Below are 17834 nucleotides of genomic sequence, written 5' to 3' on the forward strand. Positions count from 1 at the left end.
CAGTGTGATGGTGTCAGCCATTTGAGATCATTCTTATCTACTGTGGCCAAGAAGTATCTATCTTTGCCTGGTCTAGTAGTTTTTCTCATTCTACCTACTGAAGTGACATGTTACGTTAATAGATTTCGTGGTCTTAAACCATTCTTGCATTCCTGGAATAAGTCTTTTCTCCTCAAAATGTATTATTTTTAATACACTGCTGCCCTGGTGGCTTCCCACATGCCCTTGTAAATTCTAGGAGTTGAGGGAACTACTGTGGAGCAGGAGACAAAGTCCCATGATATGTTCCAGAATCAGAACCCACTAAAGCAAAGGGCCAGAACAAAACCAGGGATGATAGTACTTGGGGTGGGGGCTCAGCCATTGGGGCCCAAAATCACATCTCTAGGCTGGCCCAGCTTGTGGGACAGTTGATAATTTGAAGCATTCATGAATTTAACACTTTATATATCAATTATTCATGAACTTCCTGGAAAGACCACATTGTAGTAAATGGTCATTTTCTGAAGCCACGATTTTGAGGCTTATAATGCAAATGAGAGGGAAATGGCATCCCACTCCAGTATTTTTGCCTGGAGAATCCCATGGAGAGAGGAGCATGGCCAGCTACAGTCCATGGGGTCGCAAAGAGTCAGACACGACTAAGCACAGCACAATGCAAATGGGGATGTGATAGCTAATTCCCTAGCTGATGGATGGGCCAAGCCAGCCCCCAGCTCCCATCCAGCTGCTTCTCCACACAGTTCCCCTATTTCCTACACATCAAGCAGGCACAGTGACTGCTGGTGTTATAAAAGCCTGTGTCCTCCATGGAAAACAGCCAAAAAGCCAACTCTAGGTGATGATGGAAGAGTAGAGAAAATGAGTTCTGGGCCACCGATGACTCTAGCAAGAAAATGGGAGCTTGGTGGTGTGGCTTCAAGTTGAAAGTCTCATTCTGCTGTGGTTTGATTTTGTAATGTCAGCCAGTTCACCACTTCCTCTGCAGAAACAGGGAAAAGTGGTCTGTGATACTGTTTCAGTGAGTTTTCCAGCCAACAAATAAACTGTTCACCAAACTGGAGATAAAACCTTAGTGAACAATGACAGAATGGTAAGCTATGGAGTCTGGATATGTAGAAGTACATGTGAGTTAATTTTGGTGAGTTTATTTAAGTGGCAGAATCTATCTTAATAGTGGAAGAAATCATTTTCATCTTATATTTATAGAATCATGAAGGGCCTGTGGGTGGTCACTTTTATTTTTCCAGTTATATTTTAATGCAGTGGCTAAAAGTCTTCTACTTGGCAGTGGCGCACTCTCCTATTAACTCTGATGTATAAACAGAGGGAAGCAGGGCTACTCTGCATAACATGAGAGCAGAGAACTCCATGATGTACCAAGACTCTCCCCTGAGCACCAGGGTATTTGAGAGGTTCATTTTAGCTGATTCACATACATGTTTCTAGTGCCTAGCATGTATCCAGGCACAGAAGCACTTAGTGAGTACTGGTGGGTGGATGGATGATTGAATATATGAATGGATGCATGGATGATCAAGTGGATCCTGAGTAGATGCCTAGGTACATAAATACATGGGAGAGTGGATAATCAGTTGGTTGAGTGAATTAATGGCAGGGGGGGTGATTAATAGGTGGATGACTTCACATTCTAATCCTCAGTTTCCACTATAACCTACCCTACTTGAAATGTCCCAAACAGCCAAGAAAAACACATCAGGGCCTTGACATCTTGCAGAGATACATTTCCATTGTAAGAAGAATCCTAAACACTAAGCAGCCGTTTCCTCACCCTCATAATCCCAATGTTCATGTGACATCCCACAGCCTCACCCCAGGAGCACCTCCTCCTTTCCTGAGCTCTTTTGCAACCTCACCCTTCTGTACTCCTGCCCAGGTCCCTTCCTTCCCCCCCCCCCCCCCCCCCCCCCACTGCTCTTGTTCTGCTGGTTCATCCTGCAAGACCCAGCCCCTGTGTGGATGTTCCTGACCTGCCCCCAATGCCCTAACATCTCTCCCTCACAGTCTCCTGGTGACAAGAGAATAGGTATCACCAAGTGGGCTGAGAAGTTGCCCCAAAAAAGAAGGGGATAGGACTCAGAAGCGCCCAAGTGTAATGAGCCTGCCCTGCCATGTCCCCTACCCTAGTCCCAGCTGGGAGGCTGGGACCAGCCATTGGTGAGCAAAGAAAAAACAGCGCCCAAATCCTCTTCCCCAGATTTTCTCCAGTGACTTCACAGCCTCCCCCTGGTGGCTTCAGCAATGGAGAAAGAGGTGCACTGCTGAGGCCAGACTTAGAGAAGTGGACCCATGACAAATGTGTTCAGAATTTTTTGTGACAGGGACCGTCAGTCAGATCTCTGTCCATGGCCCCCTTCTTCCTCCAGCCAGCATCTCTGAAGATATGGGCAGGCCTGGAGAACTAAAGGCGGTGGCTCAGCACCTTCGGTGTCTCGGTGCCCTTCCTTTGCCAGTGATCCTAGGTGGCTTCAGGCTGCCAAGAGCAATCTTCTGATCTCACTGCCTCCCCCATTGCGTTCACCGGGCTCCCACCTCCTCCCTACTGCTTCAGGAAGAATGATTCAAGACCCAAGAATAAACATCTTTCAGACAAACAGTCAGCAGGTCCAGAGAGGGCAGAGAACATGCCCAAGGTCACACAGACAGTAAGTGGCAGAACCAGGAATGTAGCCCAGTTCTCCCACCTCCGCCTCTGCCTTGGGCCACTAGTTTATGGACACATCCAGGTTCAAATCCCAGCTCTGCCTCAAAACCAGGTGGACAAACCAGCCCACCAAGATTCAGTGTCCTGTAAATGGGACCGGCTAGGGTTTCACACAGAGAGGAGGCAAGCGCCAGACCCGGCCCCAACCCCGGCCCGGAGTCACTGAGGGCCTGACTCACCAGTGGTTCCCAGTCGCAGCCTGGAGCAGAAGTCCGCAGGCGCAAGCTCAGGCTTCTGCCTGGCCCGGCGGCAGCGCACGGACCCAGGCACCATGCCAGCCCCGACAGGGGCCTCAAGACCCCATGTGCAGAGTGGGGAGAGCACCAGGGCTGGGTCTGCGGCGTGCTCACAGGACTTCCGCTTGGCGCAATGGAAGAACTCTCTCAGGAACAGCTCACTGTCAAGAGCTTTCAGTTGAGCCTGGCCTCCACTCACAGCCCGGGAGCCTGGGCCTCAGCCTCCGCCACGCTCCACCCACGTCCCACACTCCACGCACGCCCCACGCTCGCCCACTCACGTTCTACGCTCCAACCACGCTCCACCTGCCCGCCACGCACGCCCCACGCTCGCCCACTCACGTTCTACGCTCCACCCACGCTCCACCTGCACGCCACGCACGCCCCACGCTCTCCCTCTCACGTTCCACGCACGCCCTTCGCTCTACGCACCGCTCCACCCTCGCTCCACGCTCACTTGGAGCCTGGCAGCAGCCTTCGTGTGTTTATGGTATATCCCTTTCTTGGGAAGATTCCTTGGAGAAGGAAATGGCAACCCACTCCAGTACTCTCCTGGAGAATTCCATGGGCAGAGGTGGCAAAGAGCCACGATTGAGCGACTAACATACACATACACTATCCCTTTCTTCAGCCAGAAGGCGCCCCCTAAAACACTTGGACCAGGCCCCTCGAAGTCTCCTCTTTGCCACTGAGATAAAGGACAGCCTTTTTCTTTAATTTATATGTGCTTGGTCTTAATTGCCGCACATGGAATCTTTAGTTGTGTTATCTGGGATCTAGTTCCTGACCAGGGATGGATTCTGGGCCCCTGCATTGGGAACATGGAGTCTTAACTACTGGACAACCGGGAAAACCCAAGAATGGTCTCTTGACTTTCTAGATCCTCTAATAGTGGGCCTCTGCCAGCCCCTCAAAACTTAGCAATGTTTGTGCTCAGTCGTGTCTGACTCTGCGACACCATGAACTGTAGCCCACCAGGCTTCCCTGTCCATGGGATTTTCCAGGCAAGAACACTGGAGTGGGTTGCCATTTCCTTCTCCAGGGAATCTTCCTGACCCAGGGATGTTTAGCTGTTTAAACGCTTAGTTTAGCTAAATATGACATGCAATGTTTAACTGTTGATATATTTTCACCCTGAATAAGACTTAGGTCATGGTCTACGTTGCTACATATAAGGTGGCCAGGAGGAAGCAAAGCTTCATTTTAGGGAGAGGAAAATTTCACTTTAGCAAGATCCTGAAAATATGAGTTCTGTCCCACAGTGCCTGTCAGCCACAGCCTCGCATCTTGCCTATGAGCACAGGGCTTTGGCTGCCCACTGACTTGGGTCCCTCTTCGTGGGCTGTGTGACATTAGACAAATCACTTAACCTTTCTGAGGTCCAGTTTCTCTACCTGTTAATTGGAGTTCCCATAATGGGCCATCATAAGAATTAAATCAAATAGTATATGAAAAGTACCAAGCATGGTGCAGGACACACAGTAGGTGTTCAGCAGAAGTTAGCTAGTCATGCTGGTGTGTGGCGGAAGGGCCACATCTCAGGGTACTATTTCCTCTTGGTCATCAGCACCTTTGTAGAGGCTACTCAGGAAGAAAATCTAGGCTAGAGGCAAAGCTAGCCTCATTCTCTGTCCTTGTCGCAACTGGTATGGGGGACAGGGAGGCAGAGGGATGGGAAGGCGTATTAGCATCATGTCATTTTTCTGCAGTCATTTTTATCTTGTTGATGAGGTGGACCCCTGCATTTGAAAATTGGAAGAATTTCCCTCATAATTTAAAGCAGCGCCTACCTCTGCTGGTCACAGTGACTGGAAGATTAATTTCTCACCAGCCATACAGGCGGATGCCTGCCCAAACTGGCTTCATATGCAGGCGCGGGTGTTGCCATCTCCACGCCTGGCTGGTAATGAGCCCAGCACTGCCAAGAGGGTGAGCCTCCCCTTAGCAGCGAAGCAGGTGGCAGGCAAGTCATCTTCAAGGTGACCCCATGGGACTGGCACCTTGGCAGAAGGTACTGCATGCTAAGCAGGGCGGGCATGCACACACATATATCCTGCTCTAGGTTTTTATTCTGGGCACCCACAACCTTGCCTTGGCCAGCTTTTTAGTAGCCCATCTGCCTTGGATCATGGGGTGGCCAGTGTGTCCCAAGCCATCCCAGCAGCTGGGACATACTGAACCAGTCAAGAGCAGTGTGGACCCCGTACACTCCTATGCTCTCCAAGGAGGACTGCCTGTCTCTGACATTCCCAAGTCCTGCCATTGGCTTCTAAGAGGAGCGGACACATGGTGATGGGAAGATGGTGACATTGGTTGGATGGCCAATTGGCTTGTGCTTTATTAGAGAGAATATGGTAGCAGAGTGGCCACGGGTTCAGGTCTAATCCAAGCCAAAGCCTGGTCATTGGCTCAGGAGTGGCAGTACTGTGGACTAGATGAGTGATGGCCACAAGCTTCGTTTCATGACCCAGGTAATCACTGTGTGAAGTGCTATGTTGAAACCGATGTTTAAAAAAATGGAAAGGATGCTGAGGCTGGCTCCTGGGCCAAACAGAAAGAGAATGGTTATCAAGTAGTCATATACTGGCTATATGACTGTGGTGGGTCATTTAATATTTTTGAGCCTCAGTATCCTCACCTCTAAAATGGGGAGAACATAGCTTCAGGGATGAAGTGAGCTCTTTAAACAGAGCCTACACATAGCAGGGGCTCTCAAAACAGTGGTGTGTGTTTGGCCCCCAAAGAATCCCAGAAATTCACATACCCTGACATTCTCATACCACAGGGTCAAGAAGCTTACATGCCCAGCCAAAGCCAAGGGTCTCTCCCTCTCCCCAGTGAATGCACCTGCAGGGGAGCAGCTTACAATGAACTTGAGCAAGCAAAGGCTTAGTTCTCAGGTTAGGATGACATACTGGCCCAGAAAGTAAGACTTTCAAATCAGCCCTGGCTAATGAATTCAGTAGGCTTCAAGAGCTACCAGCATGGGCAGAACTGCTGGGAGGGCATCTTCACAGTTCAGGCAACAACTCCGAGTTCCTGCTTCACCTACCTGTCCCTGCCATGGGCTGAATGTGGGAGAGGCTTTTGGACATGGTGTTGGAAAGGGATAAGAGACAGGTGGCCACAGCTGAGCTTCCAGCTTCTGATTTGCCTAAGTCCAGGCCCTCACCTGGGAACAAAGCCCTCCTACAGCTACCCAAGGAGTTAGCGATCCACATCCTGCTTGATTCACACCCAAGACAGAGACCTCATTCCCCCGAGGCAGCTCAGGGTCTCCCTGTCACTTCTTCATCTGGTCTAAGGCTGGAGCCATCCATTCAGTACATGCCTTGGGCACCTTTGGTGAACTCGGACCCAGGGCTGAGCTTAAGGACACAGAGGGCACGCAGGCACAAGTCCTGGAAACCATGTATGATCATACATGACCGATGCAGAACAGGGACTGGGATCTCGGCTCCGGGAGGGCAGACAGGGGGACCCCTTTCAGGACAGGGCCCAGGAATGCTTGCCCTCCCCCTGTGGCTCACCAAGTGTCTGCAGCTCACTCCCTCTGGGGAGGTGGGATCAGCATGCCAGGGACGGGGACACAGAGGGCAGTGAGCTCTGGACTTCGAAGTTTGGGCCTGGGTTCTTGCTTGACTTGACCACAGAGTAACACAGTGACCGTGGGCTGGTCACTTACCAGTCCTGAGCATCAGTCCACACATCTGTTAAAGACGAAATCCACACCCCAGCCCAGCTAAGTGGGAAAGAATTAAGAGGCAGTCATGCAGATTCACTAATGAGGTGCTGGTTCTCCCTGGGCAGAGGCCCATGGATGCTCTTGGCTGATTCTAACCCCTCCCTGGAGCTCGAGCCCCCAGGGCTCCATCCTCTTATACTGTGGTAGCACAAATCCATCATGGCTCCCAAAAGCTTCCTTTAATAGGGCTCTCAGGGACCCAGCTGTTGGTCCTAGAGAAGGTTCTTTCATCTTCTCATACTCTTGCCATGTTATACCCCTTCCTAGAAGCCGCTTCTTACCTCTCTGCACCTTTGCCCTTGCTCTTCCCCTGCCTGGAATACCTCCAAACTTTACCTTCTCTGAGACATCTTCCCTGATCTGACCCAGCCCCCTGACTTGTCTGGGTCAGTTACTGCCCACAGCCCCAGGCTCGCCTGATATCCGTGGTGTCCCCCAGGTAGGTTTCACCCCAAAAGCAGGAGACCAGTGTTGAAGGCCAGTATGGTTTGTCGTCGAACTCCAATGCCTGAGTATCCTCCATCCATTCCCAAGACCTTGGCAAAGTCACACTGACCTTCCAACTTCATGTCTTGGTGGAGCAGAGTCCTAGTCTAGCACTGGATCCTTGGGTTCAAGCCTCAGCTCTGCTATTAATTTGCTGTGTGACCTTGACCAAGTCCACTGCCCTCTCTGGGCTTCCTTTTTTCTATCTGTGAGTTGGCTGAGCTCCCAGGGCAGAGGCTTCAGGGGACAGGAGAAGAGGTCAACCCTCACTAGTAGAGGCTCCTGTAGATGGGGGGTGGGGGGGGAGGGTGGTTTGGCAGGATGGTGGGCAAGGCACTGCCCTCCTCTCTGGCAGAAGCAGTCAGGATAAAGTCCATGGGCCATATTAGCCTCCAATTACTGAGGGATGAGGGCTTCCCAGGTGGCAGTACTGGTAAAAAGCCTGCCTGCCAATGCAGGAGACTCAACAGACACAGGTTAGGTCCCTGGGTCGGGAAGATATCCTGGAGGTGGGCACAGCCACCCACTCCAGTTTCCTACCTGGAGAATCCCACAGACAGAGGAGCCTGGTGGACTCTGGTCCGTAGGCTCGCAAAGAGTTGGACACGACTGAAGTCACTTAACATGCGCACACACTCTGAGGGAGGAATCACTCACAGGGCAGCAGGGAGGGAGGAGGAAGGTGTGGGGCAGGATCTTTGACCCTGTTCAGTGTCTCTCTCTGTCCACAGTAGCTCGATACAACCGCACCAGTTACTTCTACCCCACGTTCTCGGAGAGTTCAGAGCACAGCCACCTGCTCATCTCTCCCGTGCTGGTGGCGAGTGCCGTCATAGGCGTGGTCATCATCCTGTCCTGCATCACCATCATCGTGGGCAGCATCCGCAGGGACAGGCAAGCCCGACTCCAGCGCCAGCGCCGCCGCCACCACCGCCATCACCATCGCCACCATCGCCGCCGCCGCCGGCGCCATCGAGAGTACGAGCAGGGCTATGGTGAGCTGCCACCCGTCCCCAGGCACCCCAAGGCCCCCTGTCCGATTGTCACCCAGGCAGCAGCAAGGAGGTGGCGGGTCTGCCATGGGCAGGACAGGGTGGTCAGGTTGCATCGTAGAGGTCCTGAGTGGTCAGGAAGAGCCCAGAGGCACTCAGCGTGACGCCTCCGTGGCATAGGAAGCCCAGCTGTCTGCCAAGGGTGAGGCTAAAGGTCAAAAGGGTGGGTGTAGGGCTTCTCCCCAGCCCCGGCCACTGTGAGACCAGGCCTGCCTGTTCCTGCCCTTGAAGCACCAGCCTGACCCTTGGGGAGCACAAAGCTCCTGCCCAGAGCGTGCCCATCCCCAACAAGGAGCCCAGTACCACCCTCGACCTCTCCCACCCCAGGATGGAGCCAGTCAGGCCCAGGATGTCCAGCCTACCCACCTCACATAGCCCAACCCTTGCCCTCTACCCCTCCTGCTCCACCACCCAAGGCGCCTCCTTCCTGCTCCCTCCCTCCTCTGCCCCTCTACACCACTCTTCCCCTGCCTAGAATGCCACTCCCCATTACCTCCCCATCTGAGAGAAGCCTGCTTGTCCTTCCAGACCTAGCACAAATGCCTCTTCCTTTTAGAGCCTCTGCCGCTCCTCACGCCCTCCCGCCCAGGCAGGGGTGATTCCCACTCCCAGGACTTCCTGAGGACCGCACCCACCCCCATCAGCGCTCTGATAAGTGACAGCCATAGCTCTCCTCGCACTGAGCTCACAGCCCAGCACGGGCCTAGCCCAGGGGGACCTGCTCCACAGCAGAAGAAGTCACCACCCCATCTCACTTTCCCAGCGAGAGCCGCGCTAGTCCATTTTAAAGACCAGGAACTAGAGGGACTTGTTGACTGGCTTGAATGTGCCTGAGCCTGAGCCTGGGACTTAGAGCTCAAGAGAGAGGGCCAGGGGAATTTCCAAGATTGAGTGCAGAGGTCGACCTTGGCCTTGAGGAGAGAGAGAGAGATGCCTCGGGGCAGGCTAGTCCATCCTGAGGGTGTGGTGGGGCTATGGGGCCAGTGTAACCGGAGCAAGCCCCCAGCCCTGACTTTGGAGCAAGTGGGGTGGTAGCAGGCTGTCGCCAGGCTGCGTCTGGGCTCAGACCTTTGCTGCCTGATGCTGACTCACTGCAGCCCCGCAGCCCCGTCGCTGTGGAGACCCTGCTGTGGGGCTCCCGCCTCCCTGCCCTCGCGGCTGTTCTCAGCTCTGGCTTTGGCATCTTCTTGGGGCCTCAGCAGGAGGCCTGGAGGTGCTGATGCCCCCATGCCATCCCCCGGCCTCAGGGGGTACACCAGGGACTGCCAGGAGGCTTGGAAAGAAGCCAGGGGAGAGGGTACCCAAGAGTCACCAAGCTCCAACAAGCACCAGCCTCCTGGCCCTGGGGACCCTCTGTCCTTCAGACACCCTCCCTGGCTGCAGTGACTCAGCCTCTCCAGGCTCTCTCCCATTGCTCTGGTGGCTTCTTCTCAGACTTGCTGGTAGATTCCTGGGAAGAGGAATCTCAAGGTTCCTCAGAGCCCCACCCTGGGCCCTGGGTCCTCTCTCAGGAGGACCCACCCCTGCTCCATCTCACGCACCCTCCAGCTCCAGGCCCCACCCATCCTCCTCACCCGATGCCCCGAGGCTCTTACATCTCAGACTTAGAGGCACCTCAGACGCAGGGTCCACAGCAGCCTTCATCTCCACTTCTTACCAAACAACCTCAGGAAAGTCGCTCGACTCTGTGAGTCATCTATACAATGGGTACATGGGGACCCTCCCCAAAGTTATTGTCAGGTCTAAAATAGCACAGTGCCTGGTTTATGAGTAAGTGCCCAGTTAATGTTAACTATTTTCATTATCTCTTCCCCTTGAGAGAGCCTGCTTTGGGGTCACTTCACTAATGCTGCAACCCCCACACCTGCCAGCCACTGGCCTGGTACCCCCAAGGTATTCTCCATGGGACAAGCAACATGATTGAACTGTGGCCTCTCTCAGTGCCACTCAGCAGCTCCCCACTGCCCTCGGGACAGAGTCCGTCCTCCCCTGTCTACCCACAGGACCCTTCTGCAGGCTGGTCAGGTGCAGAGAGAGGTGCCAATGAGTGTTTGAGAATGAATGAAGGAGTGACTGAATGAATGAATGAGGCAGAGAGACTGGGGAAGAAAAGAGGAAGAAAAGAAGGAAGAAGAGGGAGAGGAAGAGAGAAAGAAATTTGTTCTCTTTCCATAAGATGGAAAGATCTTGAGTTTGAGCTTTAATGGATGGATCTGGCCCTCTCTTACTTGCTGGAGGTTTAGAGCGAGTGACTTCACATCTCTGTTTCTTCATCTGAAAGAAAGAGGCACCCACTGTGTCCCTCTCACAAACCCTTGTGAGGGTGAATAAGATCCTGAGGCTACTGCACAGTGAAGCTTATGGATGCAAGTTCCTCTGCCCTGCTCTTCGGAGCCTGTCTAAGGTTGTTAACCTTGGACTGGGGCTGAGTAATGAACGGAGGTATACCTTAACTTGGGTAAATAAGGGAAGAGAGAGATTTGGGTCTCTCTGGACTATTTGGGTGTGTGCTGATGAGGAAAACACAAAAGGAGGGTAGAGGAGAAAGGAATTTGGGGAGTTCAGATTGGGGGAGTGGAGTTTCTTTCCAGCTGTTCCTTGAGAACTTTGCCCACCTGGATGTCTGGGGTTGACCTGGGTCATCTCAGGACTGGGGTCTGGGCTAGATGAATGCTTCAGGGTGGCCTCAGTTTCCCTAAGATGCTCAGCCTGTGGGGGCGGGGAGGGGCCAAGGAAAGTAACCCCAGGAAGAGAGAGGTAAAGAGCAGCATGGTTCAACCCAGTCGGCTCTCAGGCCTGACTACCAGGAAACAGCCTCAGCTTTCCTGAGGTCCAGACAGCCCTGGCTGCCCCCAACCCCAACACACAGTGGATGGGGCCCCGCCCGCCAAGACTGGTGGGAATGGGACCCAGCACTGGAGTCCAGTGGCCAACCACTGTGCCACTTCTGTCCTCACCCAGTTGTTTCATGTTTTCCTCTCTCCTCAGTTTCTTCCCCAACTTCTGCCCCAAATTCTCATTCTTCAGCTGGTGACCTAAAAGGAAACAAATCTCATTTCAGCATCTTCTCAGCATATTATTGGAGTCCTTTTTCCTAGCAGAAGCGTAATGTGTGATCACTGTGGAAAACCTTTAAAATACAGAATACATGAAAAATTAAGGGTTCTGTTCCTGTCCTCCAAACAGAGCCACTGTTTGGGATATTTTCTTCTGAGAGCCTTCGTGATGTCTGTAGATAATCCTGGGACTGTACCCACAGATGGAGTTTTGTATCCAGATTTTTTCCACTCACCATTGTGTCAAGAGTGGGAAAGAGAGTTTGGGGAATGCAAGGAGCAGTCTTCGGGGTTGTACAGACTATGCGTGAATTACAGCTGCACACTCTACCAGCCACAGGACCCTGAGCTCCTGGCTATAGAATGAGAAGCGCAACCCAACAGTGGTGGTGACCTCCAAGAAAGGTCGCCAGTCGCACCCAAAGCAGACAAGCCCCGCCCACTTCAGGCCCCACCCTCTGAGGGGAGGGGCCACCTGGGAGGCCAGGGCGGTCCGGAGACCTCGTGTCTCAGCCAACTTTGCAGCTCCCACTGCCCTACAGCCTCTACCGGACCTGTTGGAAACTGGGAGGTGGAGCGCTTCTAGGGTTAGGAGCCAGGACATCCAGTCACCCTCTGGCCCTACCAGTAATTTGCTGTGTGGCCTCTGTCAAGTCACTGATCCTCTCTGAACCCCAGATGTAGAATGAAAAGACTGTACTCCGCCGGCATTTCCTAAGCAGTGTTACTAGGTCTAAGAAAATAAGATTCTGTTGGTAAATGCTGCACAAGCAGTTAAATGTTTCTCAGCTTCAGGACATTTGAAGAGCCTTTGATGTACTTGTGCGATAAAAACAACAACAACAGAAGACAGTGTAGTCTGTAAAGTCACCGGGATTCATCACAGAAGCCCCGTTTTCTCCCTGGGAAACCTAAAGGGAGGGAGACCTAACCCCAGAGACCTCTGCAGTCCTCATCCTCCGACACTTCCTCCCCATTTGTCATGCCCCAGCCCTTCTCCACAGCTCAAAGCATGCTGTTGACACTACAGTCTTCTTTCCCATCTCCCCGCACCCCCACCGCCCTTGACCTGCGCTGTTCTGTTCCCTCTGCCAGGCTTGCCCCTCTCCCCCTGACTAATTTCTAGACAAGATTCAGTTCTGAGAGCCTTTCCTCCAGGAAGCCCTCCCTGACGTCCTGGCTGGGTTGGGCCCTTCTCTGCTCCCACAGCCCTGGTACGACATCTATCAAAGCTCAAGATGTGCTGCTCACGACCTGGCTGTCCCCAGGACAGGCTGCTCAGCACCCTGGGAGCCCCGCCAGGGCCGGGCCAGCTCCGCTTCCTCTCTGTGACCACCCCCCAGACACCCAGCAGGACACTGGCGCTCATATTCTGGGGCTCGCTGAGGGCATGAAGGCAGCTGCGCATGGTGAGGGAGGGCCAAGATAGTGAGATGGAGAGAACAGTCTCAGTGGCCGCGGGCAGGCCCGTGAGGTCCCTCCCTGGCGCCCGCCTGAGACCCAGGCCGAATGTCCGTCCATTCCCTGCAGTGTCAGACGGGCACACATACGGGCGCCCGAGTCACAGGATGCGGTACGCCTGCGGCCCCGCCGAGGACTGGCCTCCGCCCTTGGACCTTAGCTCTGATGGGGACGTGGACGCCACGGTGCTCCGAGAGCTGTACCCAGACTCTCCACCCGGGTAAGGAGGCCACGCGGGGGCGGTAGGAGGGTCTGAGGCGGCGGGGCTCCGGGCAGGAAGCCCCGCCCCCACGGGAACTGGCAACGCCCCAGATGGTACAAACGCAGAACACATAGCTCAGTGGGCGTGGCCATCTCCTCACCCTCCTGACCAAGTGAGGGGCGTGACTCCGCAGGTGTCACCGCGGGACACTCCAAAAGGCGAAAAGAAGAAACGTTCAGTTGCTTCAGCCTGGGTGAGGAGCTGAGGTGGAGGGTCCAGGCCCGAGCCCCTTAGCTGTTGTTGTTCAATTGCCTAGTCCTGTCCGATTCTTTGCGACCCCATGGACTACAGCACACCAAGCTTCCCTGTCCTTCACTATCTCCCGGAGTTTGCTGAAATTCATGTGCACTGCATCGGTGATACCATCCAGCCATCTCATCCTCTGTCACCCTTAGTATGAGTCCCTGAGTCCAGATCACACCCACTGGGACAGGTGTCACTGTCTCCAGTTGCGCTCATGGCCCACCAGGTGGCCCTGTCATGGGGGGATTCTCTTCTGGGTCCCGTCCTGGCAGCCACTCTCAGGCACCTCACCACCACTTAGGACCTGGAAGGAGGAGTCAGGACACCAGCACTTCCCATCCTGGGGATCCCCTTGCGCCCTGCACACAGTCCCATCCTCCCCATCACCTTTTTACTCTTTACCACCACCACCCCCAGGGTCACTGGGAGGGATGGACTTTCCCAGAGGATGGGTGATTTTCTGCCCTGCAGCTTCAGGTTCAGAGAGGCCCCCAGGGAGTCCTCCCCAACCCAGCACTTTGGGGTGACCTGAGACCAAGGAGTGTCTGGCTGCCCCCACCAGCGCTCCCCCACACTGGGAGCCCCACCTGGAGATGCTTCGGCAGTGGTGGCTGCTGCTCTGAGACCAAAGACCCAGCATTCAGTGACTCGCTCACACATGTTCACAGGGACACCGGGGCTGAGTCAGGGCCAGAATCCAGGCCTCGATGTGCCTGGTGCTCCTCCCCAGGGAGTGGAGGGGTCTCACTGGAGTCAGTGGGACCAAGGCCTGGCCTGCTTCACTCCTGGGCAGCCTGTCACTGTGACTACTAGGCCTCCAGCCCTTGGCGGGGAGACCCCACCACCCGCCACTGAGGCCAGCTTGCACAGGGCCTGAGGGAGCTTCTTCTCTTGCAGTTACGAGGAGTGTGTGGGGCCGGGCGCCACTCAGCTGTACGTCCCCACGGATGCCCCGCCTCCCTACTCACTGACCGACTCCTGCCCCGAGCTGGACGGCGCCCTGGATGCGGGCAGTGGCCACAGCCCCGGCAGACACCAGCAGGCGCAGAGGCCGCAGGGCCAGAGTGGCCTCCGCACTGTCTCCATGGACACCCTGCCCCCTTACGAGGCTGTGTGTGGGTCCAGCCCCCCATCAGGCCGGCTGCCACTGCCTGGACCACAACCAGGCCTGCAGAGCTGCCAGGGCTCACCTGCCACAACCCAGGCCCCGGCCTTGGGCCCAGAGCGGATCATGTGAGTGACCTGGTACTCAGGTCCTGCTGGCCACTCGGGGCTGAGTCACATCTTTCAGGCACACAGGGGCATGTACACACACACACACACACACACACACAGATGCTCACACGGCACCCCCACATGCACACATATACACACAACTTGGACAGACACACACTGACACACCCATGTGCGCACACACATCCAGACATGCCCCTCACGTGTGCAGGCGTGCACACACAGGCCTACCCCCCCCCCCCCCGATACACAATCCCACCTGCAAAAATTTCATTGCAGACGAAGCTCTCCTGAACTCCAGTCTCCTCCCCAGCCTGCCAGCAATGCCCCTGGAGCCAGTACTGGGAGAAGGGAGGCAGAGAAGGGGCTGGGGTTCACTCTGCTCTCTCCCCAGGCCATCTGCCCTGCTCTCACTGGGCAGGCTGGGCCCCAGCGCTGGCTCTGCCCCCTAGAAGCCGCTCAGCTGTCCCAGGCCAGCTGCCTGCCCAAACTCACCCCCCACCCCCAGGAGGCAACTGGTCCTCCCGGTTGGCGGGACAGGCCTTGGTGAGGCTCAGCTCCACACTGTCTCTGTCCCCACCCTGGGGCAGAAGAGCCACAACACCTGCCACTTACAGGGTGAGGGACACGGGACTAGGGGCCCAGGCACAACCTGGAGACCCTCGCCTCACCCTGCCCCATCCCTAACCCAGCCCACCCTCCGTCTGGTGGTGCTAGCGGAGTTGTCTCCAAAGCCCCCACTCCAAGCCACAAGTGATGGACAGGGCCCTCAGCGGGCGTGCGGTGGCGGTGGTGGGGTGGTGGTAGTGAGTCACGGCTGTGCCCATGTCTGTCCAACCACTGCCTGGGACTGAGGGTCTTCAAAGAAGACGGGGTGGGGCCTGCCTGGGGACAGGCGCTGAGGCAGAGGAGCAGCCCCTCACTAGGTACATGCCCTGCCGACCATTAATGGCCTAAGCTTGAGTGGGCTGGAAACAGACCGCAGGAGCAGTGCTGTCCCTCTGGGTGGGGGCTCAGGGTTCGGAGTTGGGAGCCAGCACCTTCTGGTCTGTCCTCCATGGTGCTGGAGCAGATGAACTCAAGGGGATGTGGGCCCCACCGTGCCACCGTGAGAGGACCAGTGGTTGCATCTCAGCCTTGCTGCTGGGGCTACCACAGAAAGGGGTACGTGGGCCTGGTTGTTGACAGATTCAGACCGTGGCCCCTGAATCCCAGCAATTTCCATCAGAGACCACGCAGGTAACAGAGTTGATGCCTGCAGATCCAGCTTGCACGAGGGTGGCAGCCCAGCGCCGGGGAAGAGCGTCCCCGCCGGCATCACCAGCGGCAGTCCTCCAACCTACCCTGCTTCCCTTCCCACCCCCTCCGTAAACTGCAGCACCCCCAACTAGCCTCTCCCCCACATTTCCATTCCTCCAATAAAGGGCTAAGACAATTTAGTAATCCCTTTCTTAAGAAGAGAGGTGGCGAGGAAGGCAATCGTGAATCTTATTTTCTGTAGAAATAGCATTTCTTCTGGTGCAGAACTGAAAGGAATTCACCCAGAGGTTCTGTAGCATCCTGGAGCCCCTGACTCTGCCCGGGGAAGGGATCTTGTTTACACGCAGTTTTGTCCACCTTTGTGGTGTACTGTTTTCTAGGCAAAAAAATAATCTCTTGTCTGTTGTACTGTATAGCCTTTAAAATGCACTGCAGAGGTGAGGTTCTTTTAAGAAACACATCTTGCTTCTGCAACCCTAGGGAGTGCCAGGGTTGGGGGGGAAGGTAAAAACCCCCCCATGTTCATCAGTGTTGAAGGGATGGAGCGGAGCAGCTTTTCTTGTCCCTGGATTAAGCGCTAAATAAGCAACAATGTATCTTTTCTGTGTTCAAAATAAATATATCAATAAAAAATGTTGCAAGAAGTAGCCTGAATAAGGAGCCCATGGTGGGGTTGGCACCGTCTGACACTTGTAAGAAAAGGGTTAAATAGCAGCAAACTGAAAATATGTTACTTTTCTCAAAATCGGCAGTCACCGAAACCTTGTTATTCTTCTAGGACAGGGATATTTGGGTAGTCAGTGATTTACGCCAGTTAATTTGTTGTTGTTTAGTGGTTAAGTTGTATCTGACTCTTGGCGACCCCATGGACCAGCAGCCTGCCAAGCCCCTCTGTCCATGGGATTTTCCAGAAAGGAATACTGGAATGGGTTGCCATGTCCTCCTCCAGGGGATCTTCCCCGAACCAAGGACTGAATTCACATTTCCTGCTTGGCAAGTGGATTCTTTACCACTGAGCCACCTGGGAAGCCGTAATTTTTTTTAAACCTCTCTGATACATGGCATCGATTCTCCAAGACTTGGCCGGTGTAAGTGCCACCAAGACAGGCCACAGCCTTGCAGGGTTTGACTCCAGGAACACCAGAAGACTGGCATTTCACTCCACACTCTGACAGCTTTGGCTACCAGGAAGCAGTGGGGAAGGTGTGGGGGAGGAAATTAGGCTGAAATGACTGAAATAAGTCATTTTCTCCCCCTTTGCAGAAATTCTTTTGTCTCTGCTTTCCATAAGACTTTGGCTTTGGTTGTTGATCCCTTGTCTGATGACAGGCTCCCTTTCTCTGTCACTCTTCCCTCCTACTCAAATTCAGGTAGAGTCCATCAGCATAGTCCTAAACCCCCAAGGGCCCTGAAAGTGGGGTGCGACCCTGAAGGAAGGCACAGCCCTGTCCTAGGCCCCACTGCAAGCCCACACTGCCACCTGCTGGCTGCCTGCCGCCACTGTTCAAAGCCGGTGAAGCAGCCCCTGAAAGATGCAAATTCCGTTCTCCCTGTTTCTAACCCACTGCCTGCGGACACTCCTAGTTATAACAGAACTTGTTTTGATCCTGGACTTGTCCTCCACCCTTGGGATGTTCCATGAGGTTTAAACCGTTCAAGCATTCCATTTACAGGAATCATTCCTGCCACCACCCCCCACCCCCAACCCGCGGCATCTCTCTGGGCACAGCCAGATAGCTCAGCACCTCTCACGATGTGCAAAATAACCACCCTCCTGTCCTAAACACCTCTGTGCACAGCTCAGGTGCCACCTCTGTATTCTGAGGCCCCTTCTGGGGATGAATGTGGCAGCCTTCATGGTGGTGCTGCCCAGCCCATCTGGTACCCATGGCAATCCCAACCTGAACAACCCCACACCCACACCCAGTTCCAAAAGCAAACAAACTCAGGATCCCACTGCCCCCCAGGGGTTATCAAGCTCAGGGTTCTCCACCTCCATCCACAGCATGCCTTGTGTCCACTCTGACACACTATGGCATGTTCACCTATGGCACCACATCCAAGTTCCTCACACT

At 54.5% G+C, this 17834-nt stretch overlaps 1 protein-coding gene across 5 annotated transcripts in view; it reads left to right on the top strand.

Moving 5' to 3' along the window:
• BEAN1 (brain expressed associated with NEDD4 1) overlaps positions 1 to 16338 on the top strand; it is a 38321-nt gene extending 21983 nt beyond the window's left edge. For 3 of the 5 annotated variants that reach the window (XM_065925455.1, XM_065925456.1, XM_065925457.1), the window contains 3 exons: positions 7924 to 8187; positions 12831 to 12981; positions 14164 to 16338. In XM_065925455.1, the coding sequence (XP_065781527.1) occupies positions 7924 to 8187; positions 12831 to 12981; positions 14164 to 14503 (755 nt within the window). In that variant the 3' untranslated portion in view covers positions 14504 to 16338. The remainder of the gene's footprint in view (positions 1 to 7923; positions 8188 to 12830; positions 12982 to 14163) is intronic. The other 2 variants (XM_065925458.1, XM_065925460.1) reach the window with 1 other exon arrangement.
• The last annotated feature ends 1496 nt before the right edge of the window (positions 16339 to 17834 follow it).

Source organism: Muntiacus reevesi, chromosome 2 (assembly GCF_963930625.1).
Source record: "Muntiacus reevesi chromosome 2, mMunRee1.1, whole genome shotgun sequence".
Classification (NCBI taxonomy): domain Eukaryota; kingdom Metazoa; phylum Chordata; class Mammalia; order Artiodactyla; family Cervidae; genus Muntiacus; species Muntiacus reevesi.